Here is a 26,146-nt window from a genome sequence, read left to right as displayed (position 1 = left end):
AGTGCCACATACACACACGAACCATATCCATTGATGACCGGGGATCCTGCTTATAATCAACCTTTGATTCTCCCATTTACTGCTGTGACAGTTGTCCTTGATTACTGATGATCACACAAGATCCGTATCTGTGGGGACTGTGGGGACGGCAAAGTTTATAGTAGAGGCTTTCAATAAATCCTTGAAAGCCATATCTCATTGGCTTTCAAGGATTTATTTCTTTGTCACCTTATGAAAAGAAGAGACTTTGTGGATACAATTCACAGCCATTATCTATTGTTGGCGAACAAGATTGTGATCCCTCAATGGCTTCCCACCTGCAAATGCTGGCACCTGATTTTGCTGGAGGCACGACTGCAGCAGCTCAGCTGTCTACGCAGTGGTGGTGACTGAAAGTTTATTTTTGAAAATTCAATTCAAATGTGCCTGTTCGGTTATACCAAGAAGAGATCCTGCATTTTGTTGTTGGCAGCCCAGATTGGAGTTTAAACGGAGACCACGATTTACATCTCAAAGGCGATTTCCTAGAAAAATTATTCTTAGTTTCACACAGGTACTGCAGAAAGAACATCTCTACAAGCTGCCGGGGGACTGAAGGGCTGTCTCTGATGTCTGCAGAAATTAAAATCAGTTTGGTTTGTTGTACTCAAAAATAGCTACTGTCCCAAGAGTTGCTAGTTTTTATTCTTATGAGCCAAATCAATGAATGTGCTGTTTTCTCGTAGTTTCTATAGAAGTTGGTGTCCTACTTTCATTTGCTATGTGTGTTCAAGTCTTTGTCTCTGCGTGTACCTGTCCGTGTGCATCAGGACTTCCCTGCCTGTCTAATGGAGTCCTAGCATTGGAAGGGGATAGGGCAGGGAGAGGGAAAGTGCAGCCCAGAGCAGACTTCCACTCTTAAACCTCAGCCCCTGACTGCTGCAGTTCAGAAGCCAGGCAGCCATCTCATTAGAATTTTTCACATTCCTCTTCAGGCGGCAGCACACTGCTTCCTCCCCATTGCTTTTTACAACACACAACTTTTAAAAGCTGACAATCTTAAATCTCAGCCTCAATAAAGACAAGTCATCTATAACCCCATCATCCAATATGAGGCTCTAAACCAACTCAAGCTCGGCCTCTGTAAATGAATGTGTATATGGACCATAAAGCTGTGAAATTACTGTGTAGGATGCTGGTGATGGTTTCACAAACCTAAAATCAATCGAGTGTGTAAAAAAAAAAAAAAAAAAAAAAAAAAGTTTTCTTTTCTTTTTGTTTTGACGGGGCAGCTGTTAGATTAAAGTATAAGATGTAGTAATTCGTTTTTTTTGCCCTGGACAAGCAGACCACCTAAGCTGTTGGCAGTGTAATTACCTTTTTTTTAAGAAGTAAATGACTCTGGTAGTTGGACAAAGGCCTTCCTTGTCAAGTTGCTGGCCCACCCAGATGATGACATTGGAAATGGGAATGTCTTTACCTAAGCTATGTCAAGTGATTTAAGTGTCTATTTATCCTGCTGTCTCTCCAATGTAAAAAAAAAAAAAAAAAAGAGCAAAAACCCTTGTCGAGTACTTTGCGGATAAGCGGAGAGGAAGGATCGAGGACACCCTGCTAGAGATAATGGCAATGAATATATTCTAGTGCTCCTTCTGAACTGTCTTCTTGTGCAAGGCAGTGAGTGAAATTCACTTTGCCAGTGGTTAGCTCTGCCCATTACTCACTGAACTGTGCTGCAGTGATAGCTAGAGGCCCAGAGTTGGGGCAGAGCAGCAGCACATCACAAACAATGGTAATGATGAATGTCGATACACTGCCACCGCTTTTTGAAGCGCTTCAACTACACGTGGTGTTCGGATTGCACGTGTGGTCAGTTGAGCAATTTGTTGGGTCTGCTCTCACTTTATTGTGGTGTGCCACTTCATCCAGAGCTGATATCATGGGTTAAGTTGATTGCAAGACAAGCTTGTTGTTGTAAAGGCATGGTAGACTTACAGAGGCACTTTTAAAAAGCCTATGACTTGGACAGTCGGTGTTGCACTTCTCTCAAAGAATCTGCCTGAACATGCCCTAACCCCCAAACACAAATGCTCATCACTTCCTCCACTGAGGTTGGTGGAATTCCAGGAACTCGGCTCACGCTTGGATGATGCTACTATCGTTTGTCTGCCAGCAGGCCTGTCTGTTTTCTGTGAAGGTGTCAGGTTCTCAGGCTTGTTCAATCAGACGGGCAGGTTTGTGTTTGGATCTCAGCCACACGTAAGTATCCAGGCGGAGGAAACATACAGAAAATGGATCAATAACAGTAGGGGAGAGGGAAAGACGGGACAGGCGGAGATGCTTTGTTACCTCCACTGCATCTGTTGTATTTATGGACTGCCATGTTTGGGCTCAATCTCAGTGGATGTGAAGATACCTCAGTTCACCCCTCTGTCCTCAACACTCCCTCCTTGACAGGAAATTATATCGTGTAGGAGTCTGTGGATTTACTACAAATGCATTTTTTCTTCTCTGAAGCTGTAATTCTCTATCTGACCTCTGTACAACCCTCTACGCAAGCTTTCTCATTGTGGAAGGGGTTTGACGTTTTACAGTCTGGTTCCAGTTTTTAGTCATTTACTAAGTTCTCTTACTATTTTTCTGTGGGCCAAGTGGTCCATTCTTCTGCTTTGCTGTGGTCATCGTCAGTTTTTCTGTGTCCTTTGCTTCTGAGTTCTGGTTCAGTGTCTCTTCATCTCGATCACTCCATCTCCACTTGCATTAATTCATCAGAGTTTTCTGGCAGGCAAATCAGGCAAGTACACAGCCACAGTGAGGTCTCTTTACCAGGCAATTTTCAAAGACTACAGCGTGTTGGAGTGGGGCCCCAGTCTTGCCCAAACCAGCACAGAGGGACCTTTGTGCCTGCTGCCCAACAGCCCAGTCAGCCCTTAGAGCAGGGGAAGATTAGGAGACGGGGAGAGCCAATGGGCTAAATGGTAGGGTGCCTGTTTGAAAGCCAACGGTGTCAGCCAAACAGACCCTTAGTCCCTTTCAAGCACGCAGTAATTACAAGCTTGTAGGGCAATCCATTGGCTCCTTTGTCTCATCTCTGGAAACACTTGCCCAGTCTACTGGGAAACTTCATTCCCTTTCTGTTTGGAGACCCAGGACGAAGAGTCTTTCAACTCCAGCATGCTGTCCTTTCTCTTTGGGATACCAGTGAGCCAAGCAACTGGGATTGTTCTTAAGGAAACCCTTTTCTTGAGAATGTCTAGCACCCCAAGCTGTGTCTTACATTGATGACTCGGGTCTTGTTCTTTTGGGTTTTCTTTACTTGCTCTGATATTTGTGAGTCAGATTTGAAAGAGTAAGACTCTTGGTTCATGTGTGTGATTCATCAACACAGTTCATCTTGCCTGTTGCTGTCTGCCGTCCACCTTTTTATTTTATGTGTTATGTGTGTGCAAGTTTTGTAACAAGATCCTAGAGAGCCTGCGGACTGAGTCACCTGTAACACACATATGAACACAAACTTTCAAAGGGATGTGTTACTCTTATCAATCCTTTTTGTCTAGACTCGTTCTTACAACCATAAGAACAAATTGGAGCTCTACGGCGGTGTGCTATGATGTCACCAGCCCTTTATCTGCATCACCGGTTTGCTCATCTCTCGACAGGCCTTATGGACAAACTGGGAGGTCAGAGCCCCCATTACAGGGTGTTAACCTAATTTAACCACCAGGCTCAAGCTGTTTTGAAATGCCCCACTGACCTGCGAGAAAAAAAAAAGATCAGTTTAATTTTGCAAGGGATAGATGGAATATGGCAGGATGGGTGAAAAAGAGACTAGAATCTTTCTCCTAGATTCTCCAGGACTGTCTTGCTCACTTTTTCCGTCTGTTTTTCCCCGTCGCACAGACGTGCACAAGACATGCTCTCTCAGTTTCAGTGCCACACTCTTCCTTTTTAATCTGACAAAACTCTGAAGCCAGTCGCCTGTCTGCATGTCCATCAGCGAGGAGATTAGAGACCTGTTTTCTGGGACTTGTGCATTGCCTCCATTCATGTGTTCATCCCCTTGGACACCTGGCAGCGGGAGGGAATAAGGCCCAGCACTCTGGGACTGGACCCGCAGTTTATCTTACATTCCCTGACTATTTTCACTCTAATTCATGTCAGAGAAAGAGGGTGTTAGTAGGGCATGAATAATTATAATTTTTTTGATTAAGAAGTTTTTATTAATCTGCTCCAGAAACCTAATCTGTTGCCATGTCCCAAAGAATAGATTCCCATTGATTTAAAGAGCGTACAGTGGGAGCCTGCCTCATGTGACAGATGGAAGATCACAGTGGAGATATTGTCTTTCATCTTATTTAAATTTATTTTCCCCGAAAATTTCATAAGATGAATGAAGATTACATAGAATGATGCGGTTGTATCGTGGTGGGCTTGTGGTTGTACATGCTCATCAGTTTACCATGAAGCTGTGACTTCTTGTGTTTGCATTTCATTTTAGGCTCTTTTGTGAGGAATTATGCTCTGCTTGGCTTATTGTCTGACACTAAAGATATGAGGCTCCACATGCAATATTTTAGAATATATTTCTTGTTTCAGAATCCTTATTACTACTACTGCTTGTGTCTTTAAGAGATAAGAGCAACATTTTAATTGCAAAGCAAGCAGATGATAGTTTTGGAACACTGTTGGGTTTTTCCAGGAATTTTTTCTGTATGTTTTACTGCAGGATTTTCACTGCTTGTTTTTGCTAAATATTGGACTAACGGAAGGGGTTTCTGCTTCATAAGAAGCACAGTTTTAAAGATTTGTTGTCAGAAAACTGTCTTCCGTGTTTTGAAGTAAGGCTTACTCGGGATGCTTTGCCTCAGGCACTCTGAAAACTGAATCGTCTCCAAAGCCTTGAGAGTTTGCACTTGAATTCCTCATCTGACTTATAAATAGACTGATATTATCAAACAAATTGTCTCGGGAACATTTGACCCATCTCTCAGTGGACTGCCACTGTGATAATTTTGCTGGCTACACAGCATTTTACACTCTGTTCCTTTCGTTTGATTGACTAACATCCACTTTGATCGCTGTTATTGTTTGAAGCAAAGGTGAATGTCCTATTTCTATTCAGCAGTGTATGTGTCTTTGTCAGTAAAAAGTCAACCCTGATTGTGGGATGCAGTGTAAAGGTGGCTGTGCTGTAGGGCCGTCACAGTGCACTGATTGCTTGTGGCTAATGTGATCAGAGCCACAACCAGGCAGGCCCGACCCAGAGTGGAGCCTTAATCTCCCCCAGTGTCTCACTGCCAAATTGGCCCGATTTGTCAGGCAGAGGATCATCATCCACTTCTCAGATGACTTTCAAAGGGCCCCTTTGCTTTTTGATGTGCAGCTTGGGATATGTGATTCCAAAAACTGCAACTCTGCATTACAATTCACTAATGTTGGCTCCTAAAGAGGCACATGAGAGACTTCATACGAATCAGAACCCAATAGTCGGTGACAGAGAGAGGTTAGAGCTGTGCCAGCAGAAGAGACTGAATACTTATCAATAGATCCATATGATTTTTCTCTACCTCGTATGTAATCTGGGTTATGACACAAGTCGTATAGTGTTTTTTCTTTAATGTTCCCTTTGGATAAATTAACTGATTAGGGCGAGGGCATCACTTTGCTCACACTTTCAGAAGAAAAAAATGACACAACTAATTTTTTGAATTTGGCTGTGCTTTCATGTGTCCCCTTGATGCTTATGCTGAAATTGGTTTGAAAAGTAGGCCTCCTTATCTAAAATTGAACATGTCACTGACTTTTCACTGGCTTGTAAAAAGCTATCAAAGGAAAAAAAAATCCACACTCTTTTCTACTTGCTGGTTCATATATAATATATGTGTGTGCGTGTATGACATGTATATATTTATATGTATAATCATTATCTTAGTTTCTACAAAGTGGAAATGTTTTCATGTTTATAAAAATGTGGGCCCTGGTCACATTTAATAAAGTTTCATGTTGTGGATCTTATTTCAGTTGATTTATTATCAAAGATCTGCAAACAAGCTTTCCCTTAATTTCACTTTTATCTATGAAAGTTGTGTGAGTCAGGATATGGATAATGTATGTACTGACAGATTTTTCTCATTTTTTTCAGGGATATGCAACAAAAATGTCATTTGGCAGTGTCGACACATTTGGGAAAGTAATATGCAAGGTTGAGTACTGAAGAGGTTGGGTTTACCCTGTCACTTTTTCTGCCCCGTCGCTTGTTTATCCTGACAATCAATCTGCCCATGAAGACAGGGAGCAGCATCCCATCCCAGAGGCAGCCATGTCTACCTGCTAAGTGCCTTTAGCCTTTGGCACTGGTGTCATGACCAGCCTGAAGCACCCACCCATGGAGCGCACTGTTGGGGGTTCCATCCCAGCCACTGATGAGTTTTACACACGCCACCTCCGTATGGTCAATGGAGGGAATGTGCCGACACGCACAGACAATGTCCATGCCACTGTGAGCACAGGAGTGCCTAAAATGGGTGTACGGGCTCGGGTGGCTGACTGGCCCCCAAGAAAAGACATGACAGGGGCTCCGTGGCTCTTTACTGCAGAGCCAGAGAACTCTGCTGTGCCCTCTGGTGGAAAAGTTCATATTAAGTTAGGCTCTATTATGAGCCCTCAGGACTCATCGATGCTGCGGAACATCCACAATACTTTGAAAAATCGCGCCCAGGCTAACAATTACAGTCCTGAAACTCGTTACCTGGCCCCAGGAGACTACAGAGGTCCTGCATATAGAAACCCAAGGCAGAGACGCATTCGACAGCGCAGCAACAGTGACATGACTATCAGTGAGATGGAAGGCAGTGGGGACAGTGGAGAAGACTGGGGTCCAGCATTGGGAGCTAAATGGTCCCCTCTTCATCGTGAGTACGGTAGCACCTCCTCAATAGATCAGCATGGAGCATCTGGGGAGAGCTTCTTTGAAATGCTGAAGGGATATCAAGGGGATAAAGTTGACCAGCGTAGCCCTGCTCCAGAGAAACTGGAAGACATGTTGAATGTTGGGTCTAGGCAGACTATCATGGATCTTCAGGATGAGGTGGACAGCCAGCCTCCTAAAGCCAAGGACAGAGATAAGCCCCCGAAAAGACGCACTAAATCAGAGACGGGGGGTGAATCTATATTTCGCAAACTACGAAATGTGCGGGGCGAGTTGGACTCCCCCAGAGCGGGGTCTGATGTAGAGGACAGCCGGACAGAAGACATGGGCCCCCCTCTAAAGCCCTGGGTGTGTCAGAAAGGATTTTCCCATTACGATGTTCAGAGCACGTTATTTGACCTCAACGAAATTATTCAGTTGCGGCAGACTGCAGACAAGAGGAAAAACACCACCACTGGGGCCTCTGCTGCTGCTGTAGCCTCAGCTACCTCCACCCTCTCATCCACCCACAGCCTGCCTTACAGCTCCCCGAGTGGCAGCCAGGAAGAGCTCAGTTCTAGGGACAGTCCAAGTCTTGAAGCAGGAGATGAACAGAGCAACGAAATGCTGCTGAGCTGCCCTTGCTTCCGCAACGAGATAGGCGCAGATGGCAATGGAAGGCGCAGATTGGGAGCAGGTGGGATGGGCTATCATGGGCTTGTGGGCGGTGGAACAGGCAACAGTGGCTCAGGGACCCTGAGTGGGGAAGGAAACTTGTATGAAACATCTGTAAGCACACACTGCACAAATGCTGGAGTCGCAGTGCTCGAGGGACCAAAGGAGGGCCCCAGCACCCTCAGCGAAAAGGGCAAGCAATATATTGTGGAGCATGTGGACCTGGGAGCCTACTACTATAGGAAGTTCTTCTACCTTAGAGGTGAGATGCATTTAAGTGCTTTCATTACATAGACTCATTGACATATGAATGTGTGTTGTGAAAAAGTACTGTTGAAAATCCCCCAACAACTGTCTCTCTGCCATTTGATTCTCTGCCCTATTTCAGAGCACTGGAACTACTTTGGGATAGATGAGACGCTTGGTCCAATGGCAGTGAGCTTGCGCAGGGAGAAACTGGATGAGGACAAAGAGCATGGCCAGCAGTACAACTACCGCCTCATCTATAGAACTAGCGAGGTCAGCCATAATGTCCTATCCTCTTAAATTTGGGATTTTTTGGGGTTTTATATTTATATTGTTGGCATAGATCTTTATCCTGTTTACTCATATAGGTGTTTATAGCGCAATTAATACTTTGCCTGCTACATACTGGCTGGACCAGCTCAAGGTAAAACCACACTCAGTCCTGGTTTCTCATTCTGCAAACAGCCCCAGTGCTATTCAGCTGTCTCCCAACATCAGCAATGTGTGAAGAAACTTCAGGAAATACACTCATCTTCCAGCCTGCAAGGCCTGTCAGTGCCCAGCAATCTCAAACCACTGTGTGGAGAGCTTTACCTCTCTCTGTTTCAGTAGAAATGTACTGTCATATCCAGTTGCAATGTTGGCTTTAAGACCTCTGTGGCTGGCATGATATTTTTGAGTTTTAAATGTTGGATTAGGGCTAATATAGACGTGCACTCCCAAACAGAGGATAAAGCCACCTGCCTGAGGCTGTATGTTGGGAACTGACAAGTGTATGTGATTAAACCCCCACTCTTAAGATGAAGTACCTCAGGACTCCTGCCCCCGAGCCTACCTTTCAAACGCAGGGAACACAGGTTCATTGTAAACACAGGCCCAAACACAGCCTCAAGCTTGCAGGGGAGAAAGTCTCCATCCGTTCCAGCTGCTTATGATAGCAGAGTGATTGAGTTCACTCCCATAGCCCTGCACAATGCAGACTCTGTGTATACAGAATGCTTGGAGAAGTCCTCCCACCTCTTCTTCTCCAGTGCTTTTTTCCGTTTACTCTAGGCCTTGTGTCATAATTGTCTTTTTGTTTTATGTTGGCTTGTTTAATCGTAAAATAAGTGCCATTATTTTAAAAAACACTGTAGCTTGTGTCTTTTTGTTGGTGTCTGGGCATGCAGGTTTTGCTATCAGCATGTTCCATCTCCAAGACAAAGTTCAAAGCACAGCAAAGATTCCTGACGTGCATTCTTTGTCTTCTCACTCTCATCCTCCCTCTCTCCGTTCATTCAGCTGTCAACGCTGCGAGGTTCTATCCTTGAGGATGCAGTGCCCTCCACCTCCAAGCACGGCACCACCCGAGGGCTGCCCATCAAAGAGGTGCTGGAGTACCTTCTCCCTGAGCTGGACCTGTCCTGCCTCAGACTGGCCCTCAACACACCCAAGGTCACAGAGCAGTTGATGAAACTGGATGAACAAGGGGTAGGAAGAATAGCGTAATTTTCCAAGATATTAAACCAATGTGTTAATTTTACAGAATGAAAGCTGGCATCTTAGTTTATCTGTACAACAAGAGGATTGAAGTTATGTGATTTTCAGTCCTGAAGAAGTCAGTTAAAGAAGCTTTATTTGTATCGTTGTGTGTCTCTGTGTGTTCGCTGCTCCCCAGCTGAGTTTTCAGGTAAAGGTTGGGGTGATGTACTGCAGAGCGGGTCAGAGCACTGAGGAGGAGATGTACAACAATGAGACAGCCGGTCCCGCCCTGGAAGAGTTTCTCCAACTTCTTGGAGAGAAAGTTCGACTTAAAGGCTTCACCAAGTACAGAGCCCAGCTGGACACCAAAAGTAACTCACATACTCTTCTAGATGACACATATACACACATTTTTTACTTTTAATTGAGACATATGATGCTCATATTCAGGTATTTTTTTATTTGGGTTATTACTTACATGCACTAATGTTCTGAAAACACATAGTTTTCCTCATTCTGCCTATTGTTGCAGCTCCTCTTTCCAGGCTCCTGTCTCTTTAAGGCCCACTGGTGATAAAGCCCAGTCTGCTCCGATTGGCCAGCTGGCCCACTCTGTTGTGATTGGTCTAGGCACATGTAGGAAGTGTCAGCCCCACTATACCTGGCTTTGTTAGGGACAACTAGGCTTCCATTATGCAGTTATGTGGAACTGTGTTGTCACATGACATGTGGGGGAGTGGACCAAAATCTTTCTTACACAAAATATCTATATAACACACTAGAAGAAAGAAAAACTGAAAAAGCATGATATGTCTCGTCTAAGACCCAGGTTGATTTTTTCATTGTGTCCATTGTTCTGGGAAAAGTAATGTGACACAAAAAACTAAATTTACAGATGACTTGATTAAAACTTTTCAGTGTCATCTCATCCATGCTGACATCGACCCAGACACAGTTCACCGTTGTTTGGGCTGTAATGAAATTGCATCCTGCCCTACAGAGAAAACACAGAGCACACATAATACACATTTGAGAGATGGCTGTCACTATTTGTACCATGGGTCTCACACTGACTTTTTCCTGCAGCGGATTCCACGGGAAATCACTCCCTGTACACTTCATACAAGGACTACGAGATCATGTTCCATGTGTCGACTCTGCTGCCATACACACCCAACAACAAACAACAGGTAAAAGTTGGAGCGCCCAGTCTTTTGTGGTATACAATTAGCTTTGTGTCCGGAAATGCAAAACTCCTTTCTTTGACAACAAATAACACCTTTAAGTAAGGGTGTATTGTATAAAGGCATGCATGATGACGTATGGCTCAGGTGTCAAGTTTGATTCTCATCCAACCTTCTTTCTAAAGAATTCTTAATTGTCTTCCAAGTGCTCTGTATTTGCCCGTCTGTTAATAGAAGCACATGGTCTCATTCTTCTCTAATTAAGACTTTGCTGTTTTTCATTGACTAGTTGCTGAGGAAGCGACACGTTGGGAACGACATTGTGACTATTGTGTTCCAGGAGCCCGGTGCTCACCCGTTCACCCCCAAGGCCATTCGCTCTCACTTTCAGCATGTCTTCATCATTGTTCGGGTGCACAACCCCTGCTCTGACACCACGTGCTACAGGTGGGTCTTTGCAACACATTAGGAGAGATAACAAAGCAGAATAAAAGCTGAACTGAATGTGTTGAGCAGTGAGCTTGCAGGTGTGTGATTAATGTGTAAGGGCCACAATGGAAACATTTTATTTTCCTACACATGTATACATGCTATTTTATGTGTGTTTTTCCAGACTGGCCAATCACACCAGCAGTATTGATCTAGTTTTAACTTCCTGACTTATCCATTCATCCAATGTACTGTATGAGTTTGGGTTGCAGAGGCTGCCGGCTTAGTACAATATTCCAGACATCCCTCTTCCCAGCCACGCTTTCCAGGACTTCCTAGGGGATCCTGATGTGTTCCTAGATCAGATGGTATATGTAGTGCCTGCAGCAGGTTCTAGGTCTACTCCTGGGTCTCCTCCCAGTTGGGTGTGCCCAGTAAACCTCCAATGGAAGATCCCAGTAGGGATCCTGACAAGATGCCCGAACCACCTCGACTGCCATTTTTGGATTTGAAGTGATCTCTAAGGCTTAGCCCAGCCACTTGTTGGAGAAAACTCAATTAAGCTGCTTGCAACCGCGATTTCGTCCTTTCGGTCACCATCCAGAGCTCATGATCATGAGGGTCGACTGGTAAATTGAAAGCTTTGTTTTGCAACTCAGTTCCCCCTTCATCACAATGGTTCGGTACAACAACAGCAATACTTCAGACTTTACACTAATCTGACTGTCCTCACTTGTGAACAAGACCTTGAAATACACAAACTCCTTCAATTCCTGTCTCAGTTCTCCTGTAAAAGCTCCTCACCACTCTGAGTTTTACCAGCGGCGTTAGTTTCATGCAGGTGGCAAGCATTAAGACAAAAGCATTGACTGGAAGGCATGGGTCAAACATAAAAGCCTGCTGTGTGACCTCCGTCCAGGGTTTCTGGACTGTGTATGGTCATGTCAACTGTGTGTCTTCATGAGAATGTGATCAAATAGAAGCGATTGCCCCAACAGTGGCTGTCAAACTGATGTGAATTCTCCTCCTCCCCTTCTCCTCCGCTGGATCATTCTTGGCCTCGTGATGATCAGACTGCAACTCTGTGTGGCAATCACACTTCTGCATCGCTACCCCACCGCACACACACTTCCTGTGCTCCGCATACACAGATATTATTTACACATTGATGCTCCCTCTCACTCTTCTACTCCTGTTTCTACTTTTACCTCTTTCTCATGCTCACTTGCACAAAAGTTACACACACACACACTTTCTCCTTTGCACACTAATTCACTCAAATGCTCGGTCCTTCACACACTCGTATAATACAAGCAACCCACCCCCCACCACCCACCCCCTTTTCCTCCTCCTCCTCCTCCATGTCCTCTCCCTGCTTGCCACTTTGCCTTTGGGCAGCGTGAGCCGGAGTGGTCTGAAGGAGTTAGCGCCATGCACACAAAGTGCTCTCTTCAGTCGGACAAGCATGTGAGCGGGGGAAATTTTTGAGAGCTGAGTCCCTCAGAGCTCAGAGAGTCCAGCTCGGGAGCAGACGGGTGAGTTTCTCAGCACAGGCCCGCATCACATTTGGGCTAATTTACTTCTTCTTTTTTTTCTCTGGCAAGTTACTTATATTTTTTATGACCAGCTACTCCATCCCATCGAGAAGGGAACGCTGTCTATTAGCTCCCCTTTTTTTTGCCTGAAGGAAGCATCTTCTGGTTTGCACTCTGGGAAAAGAGAAAGAAGAAACATGCCTGTTCTCCTGATTTGTCTTATTGATGAAATGGAGAGGCGCGAGACGCAGAGTCCTTGAGGACAATCGAATGGTAGCCAACCCACCCAGACTCAACTCCCACACTCTCTGCCTTTGGCTTCATCTCATGTTCTGTGGATTGAGGTGCCATATGTCAAGACTTCACTCCAGGCTGTCGCAAGTGTTTCCCTGGATGCTTTCCCCTGGTGGCTTGGAAACAATCCTGTGTCAGGACAAGAGAAGGGGAACAGCTACAAGGATTGCCACTCTGCTGTGTGATGTGTCTCGAGGTTGAAATTGTAGCTGAAGAACAGAATCGAGTTAACGTTGACGTAGCAAATACTTTGGTCGCCTTGAACTGATTACAGCAAACATTCTGGATATTTTGCTTCAGTACTCTGAAGAGTGTAGTTAATTTTTGCTGAAACCCTGAGGTAAGTTATTGTTGTATGTTTTGTCAGTTTCATTAAAACATGCTGAGCAGCTAATGCAGTGATTTGTCTGTGGAGTTTTTGTAAACATGAAAACACACATCACACTCATCACAGATTCTTACACGCACACCAGCTTGAAGAGGTGTTTGTTTTTTATTTTTGGCATCATTTAACATGGCTTTGTTTTTATATCTTGTGTAACACCATGTCGGTAATGCACTGTCTTCTCTTATCTCTTAATAAAGTATACGTTATGATTTGTTGAGTCATCTGGTTATTAATAGCCAGTTGTGGCCTGCTGCTGAGATTTGGATGATGCTCAGGTCATATTGAGCCAGGCCAAAGCATTAGCGGAGTAAGTGGCCCTGGGCCAGCGGGGTGCTAATCTGCTGCTTTCAACCGCTGCCTTAAAGTCACACGGGGCCAACGAGGCAGATTGCATAACTAGATCTTTGTTTGGGAAATGTAGGCTCTCTGTGCTCGCCAGCTCTGGCCGTAGCACTGCTTCTCCATACCATGATGTAGCAGAGAGTGGCAGGGTGTCAGCACTGGGAGCTGGCTTGTCAACTGTGACTGGATGTATAGTATTTATACGCCGGGTGTAGTCAGGCATGGTTTGCAACATTTCTGCTACAGGCAATGGCTGTGTTATCTGTTTAATGGACTGGAAGGCGACTTGTCAGGACTGTCACATCAGCTTATCCAAGGCCATGTCTCGGCTTTCACAGTCTCATTGGCTTTTAGCGTATATGCCCCTGACTGTATGTATACATATATACCCTCTATATAACCGTCAAATTAACATGAGGCCTCATGCACCCAGAGTAGGAATAAACCTGAAGCTTGAACAATCCAAATGGAAATTTAATCCCAATAAGTTTTAAAACTGCACTTTGTTGAATTAGTTCAACTTTGAGCCCAGTTTCTTATGAACAACAGGTATGAGACAGCACTTCCTACACCTGTTTACTAATTCATAGTAATGCAACTCGAGGACAGTCATTGTGTGCAAATGGAATAGGAGCAGTAGATGGTAACACGAGGAGAGCCTTGCCCGTAGGTATTTTAACGCCCTCCTTTATGCTCACAATAAATCGGGTCACAGGCAACAATACCTCAGGGAACCCACGTAAAGATGTCTCCACTTTGCGTTTTTATGAGCCCACATGTGCTGTTTGTACTGGCAACATATCACACCAGATTATTTCTTGGTTATAGGAATATGCACATTTGTTTTTGTCTTTGCATAATTCATGTATCTCATTTGAGATTTAATTAAAGTTCTATTTTATTATTTTTTGCTGTATATTATTTTATGGGTTGGGGTTTGTTGTATTATGAAATTATAGAACAACAAAACTGCTTTACCACTTTTAAAGTACTTTTATAGTTTTATAGATTATTGCAGCAGTGACCTCACAATCTTCCTCTCTTCTTCTCCCTCTGCAGTGTGGCCGTTACCCGTTCCCAGGACGTTCCCATCTTCGGCCCGCCAATCCCCAAAGGTGTGACTTTCCCCAAGTCAACAGTCTTCAGGGATTTCCTGTTGGCCAAAGTCATCAACGCTGAAAACGCTGCCCACAAGTCTGATAAGTTTGGTGCCATGGCAACACGCACACGGCAGGAGTACCTGCGCGACTTGGCGGAGCGCCACGTGACCACCACGCCGCTGGAGCCCACTGGAAAGTTCCCCTTCATCTCCCTGGCACACAAACGGCGGGAGAAGGTGCGTCCGTACAGTGGGGGGGAGCTTCGGAGTCTTGGGGCGGTGACCTGGCAGGTGCATGCTGAAGATCAGGTGGCTGGTGCTGAACGCGAGTGCCTATTGGCCATCTCCAATGACTTCATCATCCTGTTGGATCAGGAGGCCAAAGCGGTGGTTTTTAACTGTGCCACACGGGATGTGATTGGTTGGTCAACGGGGAGCCCCGCCTCCATGAAGATCTACTACGAGCGTGGTGAGAGTGTGTCACTGCGCTCGATCAACAACAACACAGAAGACTTCGGAGAGGTTGTCAAAAGACTGGAGGTCAGTGGGGCTTCACCACTGTCTGTGATGGTGCATCACAGTAACACACACACACCATCTGCTGCAGTGATCAAAGGTCACGCTGAGCTAAACACCCTGTGTCTGACAAACTGCTTGTAAGGAACACACGCACATAAATCCTTTTATCTTGGACTAATAACTACTACTTTTATTGTCATGCTTATATTTTGAACAGTCACCTTGAAAGATCAGCAAAATAAATTACAATGACTCACCAGAATGACAATAGAGTGCATATCTCCACCAAGGCCCAACAGTCCTCTTATTAAACCACATTTAAGTTAATAACATCTAGATATTTATTTCGATAATACTTCATCAGGAGCGGGTCCTCTTTACGGAGGCCGATATGTTTTTTTACAGTAGTCCAAACTGGACAAACTAAACTCCTTTTGAGTTTTTCTGACAACTGAAGGCTACCACAGGTTCTGCCCCCCCCCCCCCCCCCCCCCCGACAACAGTGGAATGGAAAAACATAAGTATTGTTGGTGTTATTATAGCCACATAAGGGCGACGCCTCAAATTATACAGTCACCAAAAAACCACAGCCGTTTTGTTGACTCTGTGATTACAAGTCACGCTAAAGCATAATACATAGTCATTTGGTGATGTGATATCATTACTGAGGTTTTTAACGTGATGTAGGTAGGTCCGCGCTCTTTGGTGGGTTATTTAAATCACTCCTCAGACTTCACTCACCTTCTAATTGATGGTAAACAAAGTTAAGACATCTCTGTTGCCTGCGACCAGTACTGACACGTGCTTTTCTTTAGAATGCAGGAATGTGTTAGTGTTTTGTTTTTCATGGCCTTTGTTGTGGGCATCTTGACATGCATCAGAACAGTCCTGGGCTTTGCTAAACACTATTTACCACTATTTAATTTCCCTTAGTGAGAGGAAGGGATAGACAGGATGTCTGAAAATGGTTAGGTATCAGGGGAGTATACAGATTTAAATTTAAAGTGCTTGTATTAATTGAAATTTGTGCTTTAGCCTTTCTGGGAATGGAGCAACTGTAATGAGATGCGTCTTGAATGGAAGACAGTATTTTAGTTTACCTGCAAAAGATTCTAACTTGGTTGCATTGTGCAATTCTTCCGCTCCTCCACCACTCCTTCTCTCTTTCTGTTCTGCAGCTGTTGACCAAGGGATGTCAGACCACAGAGATGACCCTGCGCCGCAACGCTCTGGGCCAGCTGGGCTTTCACGTCAACTTCGAGGGCATTGTAGCGGAAGTGGAGCCCTATGGTTACGCCTGGCAGGCTGGGCTGAGGCAGGGCAGCCGCCTGGTTGAGATTTGCAAGGTGTCGGTTGCCTCGCTGTCTCACGAGCAAATGATCGACCTGCTCCGCACCTCCGTCACCGTGAAGGTGGTCATCATTCCTCCACATGAGGACTCCACACCGCGCAGGTACAGTTAACAAGCTGTTTTCAGACATGACCTCCGGAGAAAGCCCAGACAATGGGGTCTGGACTTTCTCTGGACTTTGCCTTTCGCAAAAAAGCAACACCGCTGTAGATTTTCCTTCCAGACGCATTTACAACAACACATAATTCACTGGAGCATTCAGGTGAGGGGCGGCACAACATGCAGGAGGCAACGTATACATTTAGCTGCAGAGAAAACGTGTTTTTGTTTACAGCACATCAACACCAGCGTTGGCCTTATCACCAAAAACTCTCATCTCTCCAAGTTCAACGGCTTCCTTTACTTGCATGACATCTCTTTTTAATCCTGAGCTATTTGTATTATTTTGGGGCTTTTTTTCAGTTCTGCATCCGTTGTGAGTAAAAAACATCAGCATGCCGATTCGCTCACTGTTAACCCAGAGAATCTCCTGTTGTTTTTTCACGAGCTTTTACTTGGGAGCTGGCCGGAGCTTGTCAGAAAACATCTATATAGTTCTATATCTAGTATCTATAGCTAAAAGAGAGACTGCAGTTATTGCAGCTGTTTGTAGTTTTTTAAGTTTGACACTGTCGTATTCTGACCATGAACCTTTCATCTGGCAACAGAGGCTGCTCAGAAATCTACCACATGCCACTAGTGGACTACAAGAACCACAAGGAGGGAATGCCCTATGAGTTAAAGTTCCCCTTCCGGCCGACCACCAACAACAACACTAAGTGGCCTCGCACCTCATCCAGCCCTCAAACACGCGCCGCTGGCACAGGGGGAACGCTGATCAAGGCCCCGCCCCCAGACCTCAGTGACCGTAACTCTGCTGTTATTCCTCGGAGTGTGTCCAGCGACGGTCGGCCACTCAACCCCAAAAGGTTTGCAAAATAGATACTATGCTCTTATGAAACCTGCAGTCTCTGAACTCAAAGCTGTCTGGCAGCAGTATTCGTCTTGAATGAAATCCATGTGTCCTCACAGATACTCACCAGGGAACGACAACTACGCTCTGGCCTGCTCCATCGTGATGGGTCGCACACTGCACAACACAAACTCCCCCTCAAACCTCTCCTACCCCGACACCATGAGCTCCACCAACTGGAGGCAGAAGTCTGCGCCTGATGGGTACGTTTTTCTTTCCGTGGCAAGTGGTTATACACCTCATACAAAATTGGCCTGCTGCACTTCCTGCAAGTGACCTTCTTCATCCTCACTCTAGGTTTAATAACAACAACATCCAGTCCCCTGTGTCATCTGCGCGGCAGGCAGCAGGTGACGGTGCCAATGGGATCAAAGTTTGCTCAAGCACTGGCGTCGGATGGTCCCGAACAGGGGAGGTTGATGCGAGCAGACAGGGAGACAAAGCCAATGCAGGTAGGAGGAACTATTAGCGATAGGATCGAACAAAACATAGCTTCTATAATAATGTCCCTTATCTTTGTTGTGTCTTTGCTTCCTGCAGACACTGGGGTTCCCAAGGTGGTGATTCCTCGACTGCAGCTGGCAGAGCAGAGCAGCCACATGTCTCCAAACAAAAGCACTAAGGTGAGCTGGAATCAACAAGCACCACATGTAATTTCCTTCCCTTGTAAGAGCTACAGTAAGTGTATATCAACCCTGCACCAAGGACAGTCATTAAAATGTTTCCTAGCACTGCAGTGGTAATCTTAGGTTCTCAGTCATCGAAGAGAGACAGAAGAGACACTCTGGAAAACCAGTTCTGGGAATATTTACGGTAAAACATCAGGAAACTATGTTTTTAAGTTTGAAAATGACTGTTTGACTTCTCATCTGTCAATAGTTGGATGCTCCATATTCATCCAGCCAGTCGAGCAGCAACACGCTCTCAAGCAACGCCTCCAGCTCAGCCCACAGCGATGAGAAATGGTACGAAGTCAGCTCACGTTCAGGAGTACGGAGCGATCTAGAGCTGAACGGCTACCTCCAGGGCGCCTCCACTGACAGTGGCATCGACGCCACCTCCTTCACCGCCACCCAGAGCAGCACTTCCTCCTCCACAGGTGCCTTCAGGGCTAAGGACAAAATCCCATGGCAGGATGACACAGCAGGCAGCCAGAGGGTAACTGACAGTTCACCTCCGAATCCAGACTCTCTTGTTGCCGTCGGCGGCAGCGACGTCCCAGCGAAGAGCCCGACAGCGTTTCCACTCGTTCCTGACGATGGCTCCAACAGCCTGAATGATGCCACCTCCCACTCCAGGTGTGCTGCTGTTCTGTTACTCTCAGCTCTGCAGGAAGCTGAGGAATTTGTGTCCTCGCATCAATGTTTAATTAAACAGACAGTGATTCATTGTAGTCCAGATATATCCTGCACTGGAGCAGATGGAAAAGTCCAGGGCTCTGTTGTGTGGCAATAACAAAGGGAGAGGAAGATTTGAATAACTGTGTGGGTGTGTGCACGTGTGTGTGTGTTTTGCATTTGTATGCATCTCCATTTCCTGGTATCAGTGATAGAAATAGGTGCTTGAAGTTGCTAGAAAATGCAGACTGAGCTCAGCTCCGTTCTCCCTCTTTTCTAAATCCCACATCCTTTGAGTCAACCAAAGCTTTCTTTCCCTCTCTCCTTCACTCCGCCAGAAATAACTCTTCTCCACCAAACCTGTATGTCGGCTGCTATGTATTGTGCATACACACAGACATAAAACATGCTGTTTGAAAATTCAAGCTTTTATGTCAAACTTCGGGGAAATGTTATTTGAAGGCGCTGAGAAGGAAGTGCAAGGACATTGTGCCCTATTTTTTATTTATGAATTAATTGGTTGATCGTACTTGCAGAAGTAGCAGATGAAGTGATTGAACATGTGGTAAGATAATCTGACTGTTCTGACAGTCTTAATGCAACTGTTAATATATTTTTTCTTTTTTAAAAGAAATTAATTTCTAGTCAAATTAATGAATATTTCTTCAACCATATGAAATAAGCTGAGGCAAAATTAAAATGTAACAAGAGAACTCCTGACAGACTGTGCCGCCACTTCTGCTTGTGTGTTTTCCCATTACATGAATATCAAAGTCTGTGACGCCTTGCTTTTCTCTTGTCTCATGTCGCCTCCAGTTCTGGCCACTCAGGGAGCCCGATGGGTCACGGCTGCAGCCCCGAGTCACCACAGGACGAGACGGCTGAGGCAGGCACTTCATCTACGTCCCAGAACCCCCAGTCTCCAGGGACCAAGAGTTTCTACCCCCGTCAAGGAGCGACCTCGAAGTACCTGATTGGCTGGAGGAAACCAGGCGGAACCGTCAACTCTGTGGACTTTGGCAACACACGCAAGTACGTTTTTACTCTTCCTCTGTGAATGGTTAAAACTGTATTTTAAAGATTTAAAGATTTTGTCACATTTTGTCCCAATGACTGCTCAGCTTGTGTTGATGCTTTTCCACATTCGGTCAACACTGCCATCATGTGGTGAAGCTGTGTATTGTACTTTTTTTTTTTTTTTTACAACAATATGTTTGATTACCAGGAAAGAGTGAAGAAACAAACATCCTCTTTTTATTCATTTGAGGCAACATATGTCTTTTGTGTACGAGTCAAAGATCAAAAAATGATTTGTGGTTGATGACGGCCACTGTGCTCACACTGTGCAGCTGTTCAACAAACCACAGTTGTTCCTGATGAAGCAATCATGTGTCATGTTATTGGAAATTGTACATTTACAAAATTTCCCAATTTTGACTTCTAGTCGCAGTAATGTCTTTTTAAAATGTTTATCCCCTCCTTTAAACTTTAAACTCTAGTATCTCTCTATTGTCATAGCACAGAGTATAATGAGATTGTTTTAATCAGTCCAGATTGTGCATTCGCACAAAAACATAACAAAGATTCCTGATTTTTATTTATATATATATATATATATATATATATATATATATAAAATGTGTGTTATTTGGATACAAGAGGTCTTTGTCTGAGTAAAGTTTCGCTTTCCTCTCCAGACGGCACCAGAGTGATGGTCTTCTGGGCGGCCAACCACAGCTCAGGGCCAATCTCCGGGGCTCCCAGTCGCCTCAGCGGCACACCGCCAAGTCCAGCCTTGAAGAAGACTTGAAGAAGCTCATCACACTTGACAGCCCTCCACCAACTACAAGTGATGAGAAGGTACTGAGAAAAGCTGCGGCCTCATTGTCTTTACCGGTGCTTGTAACTCCAGCTTCCTTTCCACTAGTTAAAACAGCCACTAACATCTGGCTTTTGTCTGAAATCGGCAAATGACATTCTCTCCCGAGTCAGTGTCTAGACTTATTTTGGCAGTCTAGACACTGACGCTGCACCTCTTCTCGCACAACGTTATGACACACTGAACTTCAGGGCATTAGTGACAATGAGCAATGAATGTTTGTGTATTTATTGTTTTTTTACATCTTGGGAACAACATGCAACAGTGATTTTTTTTGTTTGTTGTATCTTGCAAAATGCAACACTGGCATGAGCAGTGGTTTTTGATGCATTCATAATATTGACCATGGAAAAACAAACAAAAAAACAAACTCTATTGGCAATGATAAAGGAGTCAATCGCCTTTAGTAAGCGGGTTTACTCCTGTTTAAAAAACCACATGTATAATAGCAACATGGTGGAGTGAATCTTGACCAGGAGAACTTGTACCGCCGGAGGTACTTCTGCAGTTGCCGGGGGCTACGTAGACAACTCAATTATATTTTCATTTTTAATTCATTATCAGTCTGTCTCACCTCAGACCTGTCGTTTCTTGTCCGTTTCTGTCCATATCCGCAGCCGTTGTTTCCGGGTCCGCCACCCAGTCGTCGCTCCCTGCAGAGAACTCTGTCGGATGAGAGCATCTACAGCGGGCAGAGGGAGCCATCCTCCAGTGGACAACGTGACACGCCCACTGACCTTCTGTTCAGCTGCTCCACCATTCCACGCTCACCCACCTCTCGCCAAGGACCAACCCGGCGAGTGTCACACAAATCCCTGGGTGAATATAATGCTCATTCTTATTGTCTTACTTGATAGCTGGTCATAGAGGAGGGAGGGTGATACATAAGTTGTTTGTGGGTGTAATAAATATTATAAAGTTCTGGGGATTTGTAATATGATATTTATCCCTGCAATAATGACAGTTGTACACAAAGCTTCCAAAGGCTGATTGGCTTTTATCACATTCTCAATTACTAATGTAGCGTTAGCATTGGTAGCAAAATGTCTCAATGTATTTACTTTTCTGTTTCTCCTTCCCAGGAGACCTGTCAGCCACAGAGACCTCAGAGCTGGAGCTGGAGAAGAAGAGGCAGCAGCTGCAGGACCCGGCCCTCATGCCCCTGCCAGACAATGGGGCAGATGGTCCGCTGGACTGGGCCCACCTGGTGGATGCTGCCAAGGCCTTCGAGGGTATGCTCACATTGTTTTCATTTCCTCTTGGAAATCATTTGGAGTAAAGGTTAATTACTACTATCACCCATCTGTTTATTCTGGCCAGAGGAGGGCACTGTTGGTCCATTTTTGTTCTCTCTCCAGGTCTAATGATGTGTTTGACTGTTTCCTATTCAGAGCAGAGGTTGGTCTACCTAGCAGCCCAGGAGGAGAACTCCATGGCTGACAGTGCTGCAGCCACCAGCCCCCAGCAGGCTGAACCTCAGGCAGCCCCACTGAGACAACCCTCGCCCGGGTAAAACTGTTTCCTCTTAATGCTTCAGTGTCTCGATTTCCCTTCAATAAGCTCATACCACTTTGTCATCCTCCTCTCTGGTGGAGCATATACAAGTGAAATATCATTAATAAATAGCAGGCTCTTTGGTTGAACTGGTAACCTTTACACAGTATAGAAGACCAGTCCTTGGACCAGTGCTTTGCTTTGAAGTATCAGTGTGTGTCTCGGCTCATGTCTTCTTTCTCCCCCTTCACAGAGAGATTCCAGCCTGTATGATGGGGAAGGTCGGCCAGCTGGAGTCAATGGTGAAGGCCCTGCAGGAGGACCTGAAGAAGGTGTGCTGTGCTTCAGTTGAATGTTTGTAAAGCATTTGCAAAGCCACTAAAGCCACTATAGAAGCCATCAATATCCAATCAGTGTATTGGCCCTTTGAGATACAACACGACAATGGTTGAGCTCTAACCGCGCCAGCTAAACATTAACCATGGGTCAACTGTCAGTTGAGTTTTAACAGTCAGGTATCTTGTTGTAGGTGGGAAACGTGTGTAAACATATCTTCGGTTTATTATGTGTTCTCCACAGTAGCTCTACAGACCTATTAAAGTAAGAGGAATAGTTTTCAGTAACGTAGATCCTGTTAAACACTTTGCTCTGGGCCCAGTGGCCAGCGCAGCACAAACCACTTTCTATCTGAAATTTAAACTGAACAATGTGGATGTTTCTACTATGGCGACATTCCATAAAATATGCAAATGGTATATAATCAGAAAATGTATTCTCAGGTTTTGAGTGAGAATAATTATATACTAACAGATAATAATACACTTTATTTATGCAACACTTTTCATAACAAAGTGACAAAGTGCTTTACATGAATAAACAAGGATTAGAACATTTCAGGACTAAGGCAAATAAATTCAGGTAATTAAAATAATACAGAAAATAAGATGGAATAAATCACCCAACATTAAAAAAAATAACAATAGATAACAAACAAAGACGAATAAAAGGAATAAAGGCTCCAACGATAAAAAAACCCCCAATTAATTATTATACAGGTAAGACATGTTGACAATCAAACACTGTGCCAAAATTAATAAAAGACTCTTTTAAAAAGATGTGTTTTAAGAAGTGATTTATAGGATGGATGATACTTCTGTGTATTGTTGCCTCTTCAATCTGTAAAAAGATAGAGTAAGTTGAGAAACAAAATTTTTTCAGATTTCAGATCAGAAGTTTCACATGTGGTTTTCTTCCTGTGTTTGGTACCTTCTGGGTGCATCAGTCATCATGAGGTGCTCGTAACAAATACATTAAAGTTCCTAAAAAACTCTGTGTCACCATCAGGAGAAAGATGCTAAGGTGTCACTGCAAGCTCAGATCCAGAGTCTGCGAGAGGACAACCAGCGCCTCCTGGAGGAGTCCTACAGCGCGTCAGCCAAGCTCAAGAAGTTCACAGAGTGGGTCTTCAACACCATCGACATGAACTGACACGTACAGCCGCTGACTGCTTGGTATTAGGAGTTTGACCACTACTCAAGCTGATCTGCATCCTGGTCGTTCAGTACTTTGCACACTTAATGTTTCTTCAAGGACCAAAACTCATAACATGAGCTGTTTCTCTTGGGCTTTTACAAACCAGTGCCAACACGGACATGAACACACATGCCATCCTTCTTCAGCCTTGTGCATCTGTGGTATAATCAGCATGAAAGACCAAGAATCATTACAAGCAAAGACACAGGGAATACAGAAAAAGAGCTGTGGTCCAACTGTGTAACAGTTTTGATCAGCATGCACCCCTTTCCTTAAGATTTCACAAAACTTTATATGGCGCTTTGTGTCCGATCTAATGGATTGTTGGTTTCCCTGCATGCCAGAGAGAGCAAGATGTCGAAACTAACCCAAAGGGATTTAAAGTTACTGTCCCCGTTTAGCTGCGCAGCTAATTACAAGTGAACAGATTTCCAATTAAAAAGCTCCAACACAGTTTGAAATTTGTTCCACTTATGCACGCGTTGGTGAAAATGGCCCCGTATTCCCCTGATAGAGGTTGACACTTTCCAAGAATTACATGACCGTGTGTTGTAAATGAATCGCTGTTTAGACATCCTCTAATTTTCACATTTCATTGGTAACAGCACTGATGATTATTTTTTTTATTACTAACCAAAAGAAGAGAAGCTATACGAGATGCTTTAACCGTAGCAGGGTGGCTAGGTAGACGCAGACAGAGAGACTTTTTGCATAGCACATAACGTAAACACTGTAAGGTCAAGTGCCTGTCTGTTTTACCTATATAACAAAGATTGTACAAGTGTATCACATGTATGATTTCTCGAGGGTTAAAAGCAAGTTGAACTTGTACAGGACTACTGGTCACAAGCTGATGAAAACGTATATTGTAAAACTGAAAAATATGGGTGCCATCCTTAAATGGAGAAATTTACAGTTCAATGTCACTTATTCAGAGTTTTGTAAATATATGATGTTTACACTCATGTTCTCGCTCCTTCCCTCGATATGAGACTGTATGTAAAGAGTATTTATGATTCAAATGACGGCCAATTAAAGAAAAACACTCACATGCAGTCAGAGTTCTGCATGTACTTCTAATAGTTTGAGAGAATATATAACATTTAAACCAAAAGTGTTTCAACATAAAAAAAAAACGTGATCCAAAATAAGAATTATATTTATATCCACACAGCTTATTTCCAGCCTTGCCTGCTGCAGTGCAATAGAGCTGACAACATGTAAAATGCTACATGGAATAAACCCCCCCCTCCTCCATCCATCGCATGCTACAAGGCCTCAATCTGATCCCTAACTCTCTCTCAGTAGATTAAAATCGGTACGGTTCAGTAAATAAATAAGATATTGCTTGAATCCTGAAATTCCAGCTACAGGTTTCTGTAGTGCGTGAATCTGCTTGTAAGCCCAGTCTGGATTTATGACCAGAGAAAGTCCTTATTTAAACCTCATACTGTAACTGTTTCCTTTTGTACTCGGATACTGTGCAACTGTATATAAGGAGAGTTTGATATTCATCAGAATTTGCACCAAGATTATTATTTTTGATGTATTTCTGCTTTATTGGCTTGGATTTCGTGGAGCGTGACGGGAGCTATATGAAAAAGATAAACAGGGGATATATCGAGGGAGCCTGACTCGGAGGAGAAGAGTCTCTGGCCTCTAGCACAGCAGATCATCCCTGCACCTTTATTCTTAACATGTGTGACAGCATGTAATTCTGTTTCCATTGAGCTGTGATGTGTACAAATGTTTATATCTATTAAAGATATTTTGTTGAATTACACTTTGCCTCGCCGAGTGACCTCAGTGTGCTGTGTTGTCAATAACAAAGACGAAATGAGAAAAACAGGAAAGTAATATAAGTATTAAAACTGCTTGGGGGCCATCGGAGGTGGCTGGGTGAGTCATTTGATAATGGAGGGGATCCAAGAGAGTGCAGTGTGATTTTTTTCTGAATTTCAAGTATCGTAGTCTGTTTTTGCAACACTAGGTTATTCAACATTTCCTTTAAAGCAGTGGGGGAAAAGTGTGGACCCCCTCGCACCTATGCCAATGTTCTGAATATTGGCACATGCACATTGTTGTGTGGTTGTAACCTCATGTCCATATTGGCCATGTAGTGATCTCTTCGTAATGAACTTCCAGTGGAGGAGACAAATTCATCTATATTCCAGTTCTGAGCAAAAATACATTTCTCAAGTTGAAGCTAATGAGGCTGCAGTCTGAGGAAACGACTGGATTTCTTGATTGGAATATTTTTTTTAATAACTTTTCTCTCTTCGGTTTTTCCTCTGTTTCCTTGATGAGCTGCAGCGGAGGATGAACAGCAAGTAAAAATGTTTATGAAGATCTGTGAGGCTGTAGTTTGGCACGGAGGTGCTATGAGATAACGTCAGTGCTAAGAGTTAATGTGATTTAACATTTAATATGGAGCACATTCCCAATCTTAGCTCAGGGTTTTAGCCTGCAATATTTTTCTAGT

At 44.2% G+C, this 26,146-nt stretch overlaps 1 protein-coding gene across 5 annotated transcripts in view; it reads left to right on the top strand.

The window, feature by feature from the left end:
* The window catches only part of LOC117755631 (signal-induced proliferation-associated 1-like protein 1), a 35,657-nt gene extending 10,210 nt beyond the window's left edge, over positions 1-25,447 (top strand). For 4 of the 5 annotated variants that reach the window (XM_034575593.1, XM_034575595.1, XM_034575594.1 and 1 more), the window contains exons 2-21: positions 6,122-7,823; positions 7,950-8,080; positions 9,089-9,277; positions 9,465-9,639; positions 10,355-10,458; positions 10,742-10,899; positions 14,500-15,079; positions 16,237-16,511; positions 17,117-17,377; positions 17,481-17,624; positions 17,719-17,873; positions 17,962-18,044; positions 18,301-18,719; positions 19,575-19,790; positions 20,456-20,618; positions 21,255-21,456; positions 21,720-21,869; positions 22,029-22,146; positions 22,385-22,463; positions 23,476-23,619. In XM_034575593.1, the coding sequence (XP_034431484.1) occupies positions 6,341-7,823; positions 7,950-8,080; positions 9,089-9,277; positions 9,465-9,639; positions 10,355-10,458; positions 10,742-10,899; positions 14,500-15,079; positions 16,237-16,511; positions 17,117-17,377; positions 17,481-17,624; positions 17,719-17,873; positions 17,962-18,044; positions 18,301-18,719; positions 19,575-19,790; positions 20,456-20,618; positions 21,255-21,456; positions 21,720-21,869; positions 22,029-22,146; positions 22,385-22,463; positions 23,476-23,619 (5,229 nt within the window). In that variant the 5' untranslated portion in view covers positions 6,122-6,340. Of the gene's footprint in view, positions 1-6,121; positions 7,824-7,949; positions 8,081-9,088; positions 9,278-9,464; positions 9,640-10,354; positions 10,459-10,741; positions 10,900-14,499; positions 15,080-16,236; positions 16,512-17,116; positions 17,378-17,480; positions 17,625-17,718; positions 17,874-17,961; positions 18,045-18,300; positions 18,720-19,574; positions 19,791-20,455; positions 20,619-21,254; positions 21,457-21,719; positions 21,870-22,028; positions 22,147-22,384; positions 22,464-23,475 lie in introns of those variants that run through there. The other variant, XM_034575597.1, reaches the window with a different exon arrangement.
* The last annotated feature ends 699 nt before the right edge of the window (positions 25,448-26,146 follow it).

The sequence above is a fragment of the Hippoglossus hippoglossus genome, chromosome 22 (assembly GCF_009819705.1).
Source record: "Hippoglossus hippoglossus isolate fHipHip1 chromosome 22, fHipHip1.pri, whole genome shotgun sequence".
In the NCBI taxonomy this organism is placed as follows: Eukaryota; Metazoa; Chordata; class Actinopteri; order Pleuronectiformes; family Pleuronectidae; genus Hippoglossus; species Hippoglossus hippoglossus.
Note: the sequence above shows the minus strand (reverse complement) of the source record. Positions and strands in the feature narration are given on the sequence as shown.